This window comes from Carassius carassius, chromosome 21 (assembly GCF_963082965.1).
Source record: "Carassius carassius chromosome 21, fCarCar2.1, whole genome shotgun sequence".
NCBI classification, from domain to species: domain Eukaryota; kingdom Metazoa; phylum Chordata; class Actinopteri; order Cypriniformes; family Cyprinidae; genus Carassius; species Carassius carassius.
The window spans coordinates 22,027,833-22,041,625 of NC_081775.1; the positions used below are offsets into that span (position 1 = coordinate 22,027,833).

Genomic DNA, 13,793 nt, shown 5'->3' on the forward strand with positions numbered 1-13,793 from the left:
TGTTTATGTAATAACATTTTTAAGCAAAATTAAGCCAAAAATCTTCTGAATGTTGTTTCGATATTTGACTTTTTATGCCTTAGTTTTTTACATTCTAGAATTGTTAAGATAATCCTGTTTGGAATTATTAACAACAGAAATTGAAAGAATTAGGGCTACTCTACTGAATACACGTGGGAAAAATAAGTGTGCAAAATATGGATGTTTTCTGACATTCTGACATTCATGACAATTCAAGAAATGGAGCTGAAAATAATTTTATTAGACTGCACAAGCATATTTGCAACTTTTATTTGGGATCTTAGTAAATCAAGACCTTATATCTGAATTTTTGCAGTAGTGGCCCTAGCATTTAATAGTGGTCAGCCTCTATAATTTAAAGATTATTGTTGATGCCCTAATTGAGAGATTTCCAGACTTGACACGAGTTGGTCTCAGAGTGATGTCAGGATTCTTACATTTTACTGATTCATCCTTTCTTTGCTCTCAAATTGGTCATACTTGCAGGTCGACGCCAGGCAGAAATAGACTGTAAGCATGCAATCATTTTGTCAAACAGACTGCTTTAATGGCCCTTGTAGCCATGGTAACTTTACATTGCTTTATTGAGCTCACTGTAATACAGTAAAAATTGCTTTGAAGGTCGAGATTATGAGAACAAGTGAGCTAACCCCCGCTTTAAAAATGTTTCACATATGTGACTGTGGTCTGCTCTTATGCCCTTAACTGAGCTGGAAAAAAAAAACCCTGAAAATCACCAACCTGTGCTGATTCGCTCATTTTCTGTTCAAAGTCTCTTCCAGCACGGTTAAACTTCTCAATAGACCCTGCAAAAGACTCAGCTGCCTTTTTAGATTTCAGCTCAGCCTGAGAAATGAGAAAGAGACGGATGTATATATATAAAGCAAAGTCAGAAATTAAGTCTTTATTTTTTTAAGATCATAAAAAAAGAGGATAAAGTCTACCAGCTTAAAAGATTAGGTCAAACAGAAATGAAACTGTTGTCTTCATGTCATTCTAATCTAGTGTGACTCTCTTCTTTCTTTCTTTCTTTCTGAAAAAAAACACTGGCCTGTGTCTATAGGGTTCTAGGAACTAGCCAGAATGGTGGTTCATGTACGTCGGACCATATTTTAAAGTAGGTGCTAAATTACTGTAGTTCCCCCAGACAGAGTTCCTAGAACTAAATATGTTCTTAGTTCCTGTGGTGCAAACCCACCAAAAAGTGGGTACTTCCGCCAATAGTTCTAGGAACTATGAAAAGTTTCATCTGGTGCATTCAAGAGAAAAGTAGTCACTGCGGCTTCGTTAACAAACTGTTCTTTTGAATCAGTTTTAATAAATCAGTTGACATGGTTCACAACTCTGGTTCCCATGTCCAACTGGTCAATTTATCTATGAATAACCTGAATTTTGTCTCTTTGTCAAGCAAAACTATCATTATTCGGAATGTAGACTACTTTCATGTTACTTCTATTGTGCTTCTTTGTCCTTTTTAAGGTTTACAATGACATGAGGGTGTGCAAATGATGATAGAATTGAAATTTTCAGACTTTAATGCCGTCTCTCTCAAACACAAACAAACACCTTTTCCAGCTCTTTCTGAGGCACTCCTTCTTTGCGCAGTCTCTCCAACTCTGTACACTTGCTGTGATAGCCTTCTCTGGCCTTCTGCAGGTGGCCGTTCTGCACCTGAAGAGACTGCACTGACTCAAGAGTCCCGATCACTTCCTCTTTTGTCTACATAAGACACAACAGATTTAAATACACAACAGATATTAAGCACAAATTTAGAACCCAATGTGCTCATTCTGAAATACTGCAGGGGATCAGAAACTGTGGTGGATGCTTAATGAAAAACAAAACAGCAATACACAATTCTGGCCACGAAAGCCAGTTATCAGAGACACATGCAGAAATTCTATCAAGCTAAAAGCCCTTTATTTACCTTGCGGTGAATTTTGACCTGCTCCTCACTGTACTTGTTGATGTCACGGATGAGGTCGTTCATCTTCCTCATGAGCTCCAGGTGGCAGAGGGCCAGTTTGTCCGAGGACACGCGAAACACGTCCCACATGGGGGCGAACGTGCTGGGGGAAAAGCAGGTGGTTAGATGCTGATGTATGGAAGTGCGTAAGCCGCTCTGATTTCTAAGAGCACAGAAAAACAACAGGCTTCCTTGCTTTTGTAAGTCTACTTCTCCTGACTCCCAAAGACACCCCAAAACAAAGTTTGTAGGAAAAATTTCAGTTATAATTCTATTAGCTTTGTGTTTGTGGTCTTGATTCTTTAATAAATTTGGCTTTGTGCCCACTTTGCATCAAAGCAAAGTCTGTTAAAGCACTGTGTGATTGTTTTGTGACAACTAGCACATGCTTGTGCAGACAGGAAGTGAGGTGAAGAGAGCAGAAAGAGGAAAGAGCTAACCATAGCAATGACTTTTCGACCAATTGCACACAACCGCACGTACTCGCACACAAAAAAATAAACACATACAATCCTCTCGAATATCCCTGCTGATAAGTATCTATAAGTCAGCAGCAGGCTAAAATTTGCAAGAGAAAACCTTTTAAAGTTTGGTTCTTCTCCAGATGACAAAATCACATGCCAGTAGTGATTTTTAACACATAATAACTATAATAAGTCCTATATTTTTACATACTCTGGTCAACCAAGCCTGTAAAATGTCAAAATCCTAATCACATAATAGCAGGTATAACATCACTCACCCGAGTGGGCTTCCATTGCTAGCTATCTTGGCGAGCTTGCTCATGGATTTTGAGTAAGTCTCCTCAATAGCTGCCCTTCAATGCAAAGACAAACACACACACACACACATTGTCAGTAGGTAATGGATTCGCACATAAACACAAAAGCAAATTTACTTTCGCATTAAAGTGATTTAGCACCAACATTAATGCCTCAAAAGGTCACAAAAGTTTGATGCAAGTTGCAGAGGTTTTATATTCATAATGGTGCACCACAATACATCTGAGAAGAAAAAAAAATTATGTGAGGCAAGGTCTACACCCAAATGTCATAATTATTACAGTTTTTCTTTTTTTCAAAAAGAGTGTGGTAACTTAATATTAGCCATGAGAAAATAAAAATAGACATGGTACGTTTTTGTATGTGACTTTGATCAGGAAAACAACTCCTCAAAAAGAGTGAGAAAACACAGTAGTTTCATAGGGTCATGGCCAAGGCTGAAAACACCAAATATTTCTTATCAACCTCTACGTGATCTGCTTCTCGGATAAGTCAAGCTTTTTTGTTCGGACTTCAGAAAACAAGTCTGTTAATGGGAAAAGGGATGTTGTCATTATCATCCCAGTTTGCCTAGCTATATTGTTGGCTTTATCTCTTAGAAAACATCTAATTTGATTCTTAGAAGTGAAATTTTGCTTTCTGATGGGACAGCACATTGGAAAGTCAAGTCAGATTCTTCAAGGAACACAGCCACTTTGAGGCAGAATGTCCTGAGTGGATGCAAAATGGCCTTTGAAATTTGATTTATGTAATTTATTGCACAAGCTATGCTTTTATCAGGGACATATTTGTCTCTCTCAATTTCTCAGCACTCTCCTCCAGGGCATTCCTGGATGGATTTCTAACATAAAAAATAAAAAAATACAGTTTAATCCTCCAGTCCATGACAGAGGGTGCCTGCATCCAGCTCCATTATAACGAATAAAAGAGACTATGAAAGTTGGCAGGAGGCTTGGCGGAGCTGTTAGTAGTCTCTGTTCTCTCTGCAGAATGAGAGAGTCGTTTTGGAGATTTCATTTTAATTACTGCAATTAGCTCCAACTCAAATGTCTACTACAGACCAAAAGGAATGCTCACACATCCCACATATGCTGTCAGTGGAACGAAATGAAGATCAAGTTTTCTTCATCTGTTATATATGCTGCATGTACGCCATTTTATGAATGCTGAATTGTAGATGTGTGCATGAGTGGACTGCTCTGCTGCTCTCAGATTTGTGTGTTTTGACACTTCAGTGCTGTGTGCTGAAAGACAGAACTGTGATGTGAAGAAATGAACCAAAGAGCAAAAAAAAAAAAAATCTGAGCAAAAACGATATGCCATACGACAAGATTCAATGGTCACACATTATTTTAAGGATAAATTCTCATTATTAACAAACCATTAACTATGACTTTTGCCTCAATTAACTACTAATTTACTGCTTATTAATAGTAAGGTAGTTGTTAAGATTAGTTATTGGGTAGGATCATGTCTTAAGTACTGATAAACAGCTAATATGTTATTAATAGGCATGCTAATAAGCAACATCAACTATGTAACATCTTATAGTAAGATTAAATTATCAAACTGCAACAGAGTATAATGTAACATACATTAATATAAGATTTTCAGATAAGACATAACATTATAATAACGACAAAGTATCGTATGTCATGTAACATTAAAAATAAAGATGAAATAAGACAATAATTAATACACAGTGTTAAATATAGTAAAATTATAGGATAACAAGGAACTTAACATCACACTAACAAGGAACAGTATAATGCAGCATAATGTTTTTGAAACATCATAACACAAACATTCCAACTTTAATTTCAGTTTAAAACAAAACTGCTTCTGGTGAGTTAGAAACACAAGAAGTGAGGAATAGTACACAAATTTTACGCTGGCACATTCCTGACAGTACCAGTTACACCGTCTCACCCCGCCTCCCCATCATCATGACGACTCCTCCCAAAACAACACCTCACCTCTCACGCACGAACTCAGCCAACTCTTTGGCGGCGATCTGTCCATGCTTCATGTTGTGGTAGAGAATGTCAAAACCTGCATTCTTCTCTCCCTGTGAACAAATAAACACACCACCATAAGGTGCATTCCTACAGTGTGTGTAAAAAAATGAATCATTGTCAGAAACAAATAAGTGTTAAAATAAAAATAGCAAGAGGAACTTGGAAGATTGGACTGTCGACTGCGGGCCGTTGACTACAGCAGGCACAAAATACAGTATGTGCCTGTACATAATGTCAGCATTTGTAAACAAACATCATCTTCAAAACATGTAAGGGATTTTAAAGTCAGAAGGAACTACAAAAAATAAAGAAGTCTAATTTCTCAAGTTGCGCTGTGAGCTTTCATGAATCTGACTGAGGTCCAAAATCAGTGCAGTGTGGTATAGTTAAAATACAACAATAAAAGAATCGCACAGCAGCGTGTGTAAGATATGCCACGTGAGCAAGGAGCACAACACACAGATTTCCCTCAAAGGTCAAGGCCCAGTGGGGAGATCCTCAGATGATAACCTTTGGAACAAAGTAACAGCACATCCTGCTGTCAAAGTTAGCAAGTATAAAAATAGCCCCCTTTCTTTGAGCAAACAGAAAAATGTCAACAAACAAGAGACAGAAAGAGATGACAGAACCAGGGCAGTCACTACCATAAATACCTCCACAGCATAGAAAGAACTTCCCAGGTAAAAAAAAAAAAGGAAAGGATAGAAATGGGAAGAGCCAAAACATACTACAAAACAAAAGCTTCTTTACTGAAAATGTCACAAATATTGATGACAAGCATATTACTGATGAAGACAAGTGATGTTCATTTGTGCAGTTTAGCACTACTTTTCACTTCGGTCTAAACTGAATCATTTTAGATGTCATTGAGAAAGTGAAAACTTGTGAGCTACAAGTCAAAAGCTAGTAATTTATGAAAGCAGAAAATGAATTAGAATTTTGCATATTCAAATAAAAAATTTAGATTAAATTTTAGATATAATTTTAGTGACATTTAACAGTGGTGGTATATTTTATACATTTGTGTTTTTAAACAGCAAATTTTATGATGTTCTGAGGTGAAACTAGTTGTAAATATTCAGATTACAAAAAAATGCAGCTTCAAAGTTTTTTTTTTTGTTTTTTTTAAATTCTAAAATACAAAATTCCGATCATACCAAAAACTGCAGCTTCAAGTTTTTATATGAAGAACTTCCAAACTCTATACTGAAGATTCTAAAATACGAAATTCAGATTATACATAAAAGTAGGTCAAAGGTCAGGCTTCAGTGTCCCACAGGGGACAGTAGAGGTCATCAGAATAGATTTTGGCCAGTGACAGAGCCCCTACAATGGTGTGGTGAAGTACAAAAAAAAAAAACTGAACCAAATCAAGCAATCAAATAGTCTAAAAAAAAATTGAATCAAATGACGCAACGTCGTGAGGGGTTTGGTTAAAAATCCCTATGAAGAAAATTAAGGTGAAAATCAATCAGCTGAAAAAGTGGGTTTAGTCTTGTACTTTACGAAGTTCCTATGGCACTATAGTCAGATTCAGACTAGGGTTCCAGTTACCCATGGACCCTTCTAGTGTTCAATTTCAGTCTTTTAATTGAACATGATCACAGAAATGTGCTGTTTAAAGAACTGAGGATCCAAAATAACAAAACCAGTTGCAACCAACATGTAATTTTAATCTTAAACCAAAATGAAAACAACAGCTGATGTTTGTTGTGTGGCCAGTATGCTTAGTGAAACCTGACCCCTTTGGAAAACTGATCTCCCATGATTCTCTCTGCTCTGCCCACACAGCACAGGTAGAACAGCACCCCTTTTAAAGTGCTCTCTCTCTTTCCTCCCTGCCCAATTCTCTCACTTCCCTCTCTTTTTTTATATGCATGTGATGGTAAACAAGTATCTGGCAAGTAAACTGACAGTCTTTTCCCCCTGACACTTCAGTCAGAATTCGATGCTGAAAGCAAATGGAATGATAGGCCATCTGCTGACACCCAGAGTATTTCTGTTCTTTCATAGCTTCATTCCCTGAAGTTCATTTGCAAAGTATACAGCCGTATCTGCCATTCACCTTATCTAACGTGATGCTGCCACAGAGGACGCTTTGTGCTTGAAGAGAGCATGATAGACATAGCAAGAAACAGAACAGCTGCAGTGACATTAAACAGGGCTGCAGGTGTTGAAAGAGAAACTCCAATCCTCTCCGTATTAACGTGTCTCCTACCAAGATAGCAGTTGCTAAAGCAACAGGGTTCCCCTGGTAACTGTGAGACCCAGAGAGAGCGGGAGACACATGACGGCTCATTCCATAAGGTGACAGGCATACGTGTGTGTCGGGGCTGGAGTACTCCTTCTGTTAAAAACGAGAGCCAATGCTGTTCAAAAATTTAATTTGATCTCTCCTCTCAGGAAGTGGCACTTGTGAAGGGTGAAAAGCCAATGCTAGCCTAATTTAAAAAAAATAAAAACCTCACTGAAGATAAGTAAATAGTCAGTGATTAAATAAGAATAAGTATCTAATTACAAGCAATAGGACAAAAAACTACAGTAGACAAATAATTAAGAAATGATACATTGTATAAAACAATCAAAAGTATAAAAACGCTGCATATTCTTCACTGTGTAAATTAAATATATATTTCTTATTATTAAAGTTACAAGTGATTTAGTCAAGAGAAGTGAAAGATTTGCTCTCTTTTGTCGTTTGTTTAAAGGAGTGGTTGACTGCAAATCACTTTTTTAATGTTAGTTAGTTTGTAATGTTGCTGTTTGAGCATAAACAATATCTGCAAAGTTGCAGCGCTCAATGCAAGCGGAGATATTGTCTTATAAAATTCTGGCATTTTAATGCCTACAAAAACGGCTGGTAAGGGACTACAACCAGCTTCTTCCCAGGTCTGTTACGTCACAAACCCAGATAAGCCCCGCCCCCAGGAACAAGGCCATGCCGCGCTGTTTTAGAGAAGAGGAAAAGAAAAGTAAGGGTGCACGTAAAAAGTCTTATAACGATTCTAATGGATTCCAAAGCAGCTTAAATTGATAAGTAATATAGTGGACGTCATTGTTTACAATACAATACAACACATTCTGAGCTTGAGACGGGGGGGGGGGGGGGGGGATGGGGGTGTTGAGACACACTCGAGGCGGTTTAATGAATTACAACACACTGAGCCAGCTGACCAATCTCAGCCTATTGCATATCTGAGGTCGGGGCTTCATAATGACAGGAAATAAATTGAGGCATTTGTCAGAGAGGGGACAGATCGGTGTGGAATAAAGGTAAATTATGTGAAAAATAATGTGTTTTTTTTAAAAACAAAGCATGAACACATGTTAGACTGCACCCCATAAACACAATCAAGCCTAGAAAAAAAAGGGTAAACCACCCCTTTAACATGAATAATAGACAAAAATATTAGAGTGCTGTCACTTTAAGAGCTGCCCAGATCCAATATACTGTTAAACGTGTTTTTCTTCCTGAGCTTTTTGCTTTCACTTAATACCTAAATTATTATATTTACCCTGGATTCTTGCAAAGATGGAAATTTTGACATACAGTGTGTATTTATCAGTTCAAGGCCTATTAAATGCACATTTAATATAAATATACAATTTCTACTAAAAATACCATTTCAGTCATTCTACTTAAATGTCATGTTTAATTTGATATTACTTGCCATTTCTTTTTAATTAATTGCCAAATGTAACAGCAATTTCTGAGAAAAAAATATTACAACACAAAATGTCATCAAATTTTGAGAGCTATTCTGAAGAGGGTTTTATAAACCTCTAACTTTCCCGTCATGCCTTGTCAATGGGCTTCTCTGTTAAAATACAGAGAAGACCGCAAGCAGAGATCGAACCTCGGGCACTGTCCAAGGTTTTTTTTACGGGGAAGTTGTGGCCTAATGGTTAGAGAGTCGGACTCGCAATCGAAAGGTTGCAACTTAGGTGCCCTTGAGCAAGGCCCCAAACCCCCAACTGCTCCAGGGCGCTGCTGCATAAATGGCTGCCCACTGCTCCGGGTGTGTGTTCACAGTGTGTGTGTGTGTTCACTGTGGTGTGTGTGCACTTCGGATGGGTTAAATGCAGAGCACGAATTCTGAGTATGGATCACCATTCTTGGCTGAATGTCACGTCACTGTCATTTTTTTGTCACTAAAAGACAGCCTGAACATGTGGCTGAACTTTCAACAGTAGCATCTTCTAAGAACCACCACACAATGACAACCTGTGTTAGTCTGCAAAAAGTAACCAGTCTCACTTGATTTTAATTACCCCCGTGCGGTACAACACAAATAGGGAAGATAACTTTGTAAGGACTAATATGGAGTTTCATAAATGAGCCATGCCTCATGAAAGTAGTAACTAGATGATCGCAGGGCGTTCCAATGCCATGATGCTCAGGGCAGTGAGGCAATCATGTGAAACCCACTTAACACACACAAACGACAGAACAGAACACTATGTTCATGGTAGTCCCTCCAAAAACCTTTTCACATACTACTGTCAGTGCAGCTCTATGAGCTCCCAGTGGCTCCAAGAAGTAGGATGTGATTTTGGGTGTACTCACACTAGCCAGTTTGAACCGTGCCCGAGTGCGTTTGACCACCAAAGCGCGGTTCGTTTGACTAGTGTGAGTGCTCCGAACTGTGCCCGGGCACGGCTCGATTAGCCGGCCCTGGCCCGCTTGGAAGAGGTGGGCCAGAGCACGGTTCAGTTGGACTCGGGCGCGGTTCGCATGCAGTGTGAGCGCTAACCGTGCTGGAGCACGGAACAGGACGCGTGACGTCAAAGCAGCAAAGTCCTTGCTGCACTTCAGCCGGTAGGCTACCTTGCAAACCTCCTCATACGAGCAGCACGATTACGTGAAAATTTTCGCGCCACTAAGGCTACACATCTGTTTAACAACAGGCTGTGGACCAAACGACACAAAATTATCCATAAAGAAAACAGAGCGATGGACTCCTTTATTTAACTGAACAGAGATGACACAACTGAATCCAATGATGAACTGCCTTTAACTATCATTTTGCATTATTGACACTGTTTTCCTAATGAATGTTGTTCAGTTGCTTTGACGCAATGTATTTTGTTTAAAGCGCTATATAAATAAATAAATGTGACTCCATTGTGTTCAGAGAGCGCCGCTCTTCCTGTTTATCCCGAAACCGTCGCACCATAATGACGTAAGCGTGCTCCGGCACGAATGCTGAAACCCTATGTGAGTGCAGGCCGGAGGGGGAGGGGGGACAATCGTACTCGGGCCCGGTTCATGGCAACCGTGCCTAGTCTGAGTACACCCTTTATTTTGAATAGGGTGGGCGCAAAATGAAAATGCCGTTTTAAACTATAAGAAATACAGACTTGTATTTGACTTGTACAGTCTTGTTCAATGATCACAATCAAGCTTAAATTAATGCTAAATGCCTTAAAACAGTGTTCTTGTTCTTTATATCAGTTCTTAAAATCCAAAGATCTATCTTTTAAAGTTATCCATGCCTATTTTGGCTGTGTGAGTACTTATAATTTAATCATTTAATTTTAAAGCACAGCCACCACAAAATCAGACTTTAGCACCTCTTCTTACTTTAAGATCTCTGAAGTTAAATACAGATTTAAAATCACAAGATATTGTTAAATAGTTATGATACTGTATTTGAAATCAAATCCTTGCATATGAGACACTGGCACTGGCATCTAACAATGCCTTACTCAAAAAATTAGATTTCAAAAATCAATACGGTACGATATCAATATGAGACGATAAGACTGCCTGAAAGGTGAATGTAAAAGACGCTCTGGATAGTTGATGGAATTGTCTAGCGCTTGTGAGAAGTTATCAGCGCACAGTGACACACGCACACATCCAAAGCTCATGCATACAGACAGCTGCATGGAAATGTAATTTGGTTATTTTCAGAAAAGTTTTTTAGCATTGAGCCCATAGTAGCAACCAAACAATAAGTTTCCAGCTTTATTTTTTCATTTTTATTTATTTATTTTCTAAATGAATGCATTTTTTCTACAACTGGGGTTCCTTGCTTGTGTTGTTTCCTAATGTGGATTGACATTATTTTACACATTATTTATATTTTAATTATTTTATTATTTACTTCATTATTTTATACATTTAGCACAGAATCCTGAAGATTGTTGAACTTGTGTGTGACCTGATTTTTATATATATATATATATATATATATATATATATATATATATATATATATATATATATATATATATATATATAATAAATTTTTCTTTATATTAAAAAAAATGTGTAGGCCTATTTTTTGTTGTGAATGTCCCAACTGAGGAACAGGATGTGAAGTGAACATTTTAAATAAATTTTCATGTTATATGTTTTGGTTGCATTTGTGATTTTGACCCATTCTTCCACACAAACTTGAAGGTTCTGTGGGCCTCTTCTATGAACTCTAATATTTAGTTCTTTCCATAGATTTTCTAATGAATTCAAGTCAGGTGATTTCCTGGGCCATTCTAGCAGCTTTACTTTCTTTTTCTGAAACCAAATGAGAGTTTCCTTGGCTGTGTTTGGGATCATTGTCTTGCTGGAATGTCCACCCATGTTATCTTCATCATCCTGGTAGATGGCAGCAGATATTTATCAAGAATGTCTTGGTACATTTTTCAATTCATCCTTTCAATTATATGAATTTTGCCACACCATGATGTTTTGGGGTGATGTGCAGTGTCATTTGACCTCCATTTGAAATCCAAACATGGTGTGTTTTATTTATTTTTTTAAACAATTGTACTTGCTTATTCCAGATCTTTCTAAAGCCCTCTACAAGTGGTCCTTGGCTCTTAGACAACTGTTCTGATAATTATTTTCAGAAATCTTGCGAAAAGCATCTGGTTGTGGCCAGTTTATGCAAAAATAATGTTTTTTCCACTTCCAAATTATGGCCCCAACACAAGTGCTCACTGGAACATTCAGGAGTATAGAAAATTCTTCTGTTACCAATGCTATCAGTATTAAGTGCAAAAATAAGGTTGCAAGGGTCTTGAGAGAGCTCTTTGCTTTTACCCATCATGAAATGTTTCTTGTGTGACACGATGGTAACGAGACACCTGTTATAGGCAATCAGTTGGGACTCAATCAGCTAATATGAAGCGCCAAAGCCATGAACTCTTTAATGTGACACTGAGAAAATCTGCATCCAACCTCAAAAGCGAAACAGAACAGTAATAGTGAAACTAAATGAACTGATTAGGCTGTTAAACGAGCTCTCTGTTGTGTGACAAACATCTGCCTGCTGAACATCCTGTTTTCCATCTGAGGAGGAAACAGATCGAAGACAGTCATAAGGATGAAGACGCACATGCCAAATAAGGAAAGTGCTTAATCACTGCGATTGCGAATTCCCTCTCTGAGACTTAATTAATCATGCATTTTCAGTAATTACCCAAATGTGTCGTCTCAGTCATTTCACACAGGTATTTTCATTCAGTACTGCAGAAACAGTCAGAGAAGGACGAACATGCACGATTTTGATTACATACAGACACACATTAGAATGAAAATCTATTTCTTTAAAGTCAACATGAATCAGTGTTTCAAATCATTTTTACTTCTGTAATTCCATGATCAAACCAACCAACCAGATCACCAGAATAACCACCTACAAAACATCATAGCAAAAAAAAGAAAAGAAAAGAAAAATAGAATATTATGCATTTACATAATTATTATAAATATTATAAACATATTCTATTAAAATAATGCAACTAGCTGGGGGTCTTATATAAATAAAATTGTTTTATAGTTCATTTACTACTAGGAAAAAAACAAGAATGACTAAATAAATATTCATTTATCTGGATTTTTTTCTTTCTTTTGACAAAGATGTAATCAAGCACCAAAAAACCAAAATGAAAGTAAACTGGGTGACTTTGATTTCATGATGATTTTAAAAACTGGTTTTCAGAGTAACAGAAAAGAGTGAAGGCCAGAGCGTCTGCATACATCTGCATGAGCGATGAGGGGGTCCAGAGTGAATAATAGTTCTGCATGGATGCTTGGGAGTTTGGTGGGGGGCGTGTTTTAAACCAGCTTTGTGTAAGAACACAAAAGTGGAGGTCACTGCATCTACCAATGTCCTCTGACACAAAGCCAGACAACTAAATGACCTTGCTGAAACCGGTCAGCAGACCAAAGGCTGCAACCACACAAAAGAGGAATATAAAAATAAAAACCCTCAGTCGAGACTACAAATGAAAGAAAGGCTGTTCAGACTAAACAGGAAGGAAACCATCACTGTATGCTGTTTACTTATGTTTAGAGGGAGGCAAAAATGTCACTTTACATTTGCACTAGTTGTTGTAAATTGCTTTAACATATGGAGGTCTTTATCTCGCTGTAATGCTTCTGTACTGTTATAATGTGGCCTGTTTTCAGTAGCAGTGGTTCCACAATGTTCTGCCTTGATTTCTCTCTCTTATCCCTCGTTCTTTGAGAGAGGCAGGCTGGGTATTAAAGTAGGACGCACCTGAAATAACCCTGCCAGGTGTGCTGTAAGAGCAGAGCATGGCTGTCCTCATGGGAACGCTGACAAAGCCCTGGCCCTCTGCTTTTGTTCTCTTACTTCTTTCTCTCTTTGTTCTTTCCTCTCTCCATCCCTCCTTCATATTTTAAATGACACGACTGAAACAGTCAGCATATGAATCCCAAATTGCTTACAAGGCAACTGTACAATATATACGCTGAGTAAACATTTTCTCTTACTGTACCGCTACAAAGCTGAAACACTAAAAAACCCCATTGCATAAGAAATGTGACAGACTTACCCAAAAATTGTTCTTGAAATATGCCATCTCCATTTAGGGGGTTCCTAGAGAGTTCTGAAAAAGAAAAGAAGAGGGTTATGGCCCAGATATAATATTACAATATAATATATATTGTACAATATAATATATAATATGGCCCAGAGCTTTTTTACCAGTTTAACTTATTTTAGGAAAATGTCAGCAAAATTGTGAATTCAA

At 37.7% G+C, this 13,793-nt stretch overlaps 1 protein-coding gene across 2 annotated transcripts in view; it reads right to left on the reverse strand.

The window, feature by feature from the left end:
• Positions 1-13,793, reverse strand: part of LOC132097856 (F-BAR domain only protein 1-like) — a 43,181-nt gene that overhangs the window by 14,457 nt on the left and 14,931 nt on the right. For both annotated transcript variants that reach the window (XM_059503819.1, XM_059503820.1), the window contains exons 2-7: positions 13,596-13,649; positions 4,746-4,837; positions 2,730-2,804; positions 1,949-2,090; positions 1,588-1,740; positions 763-867 (exon numbers count right to left, since the gene is read on the reverse strand). In XM_059503819.1, coding sequence (XP_059359802.1) covers positions 763-867; positions 1,588-1,740; positions 1,949-2,090; positions 2,730-2,804; positions 4,746-4,837; positions 13,596-13,628 — 600 coding nt within the window. In that variant the 5' untranslated portion in view covers positions 13,629-13,649. The remainder of the gene's footprint in view (positions 1-762; positions 868-1,587; positions 1,741-1,948; positions 2,091-2,729; positions 2,805-4,745; positions 4,838-13,595; positions 13,650-13,793) is intronic.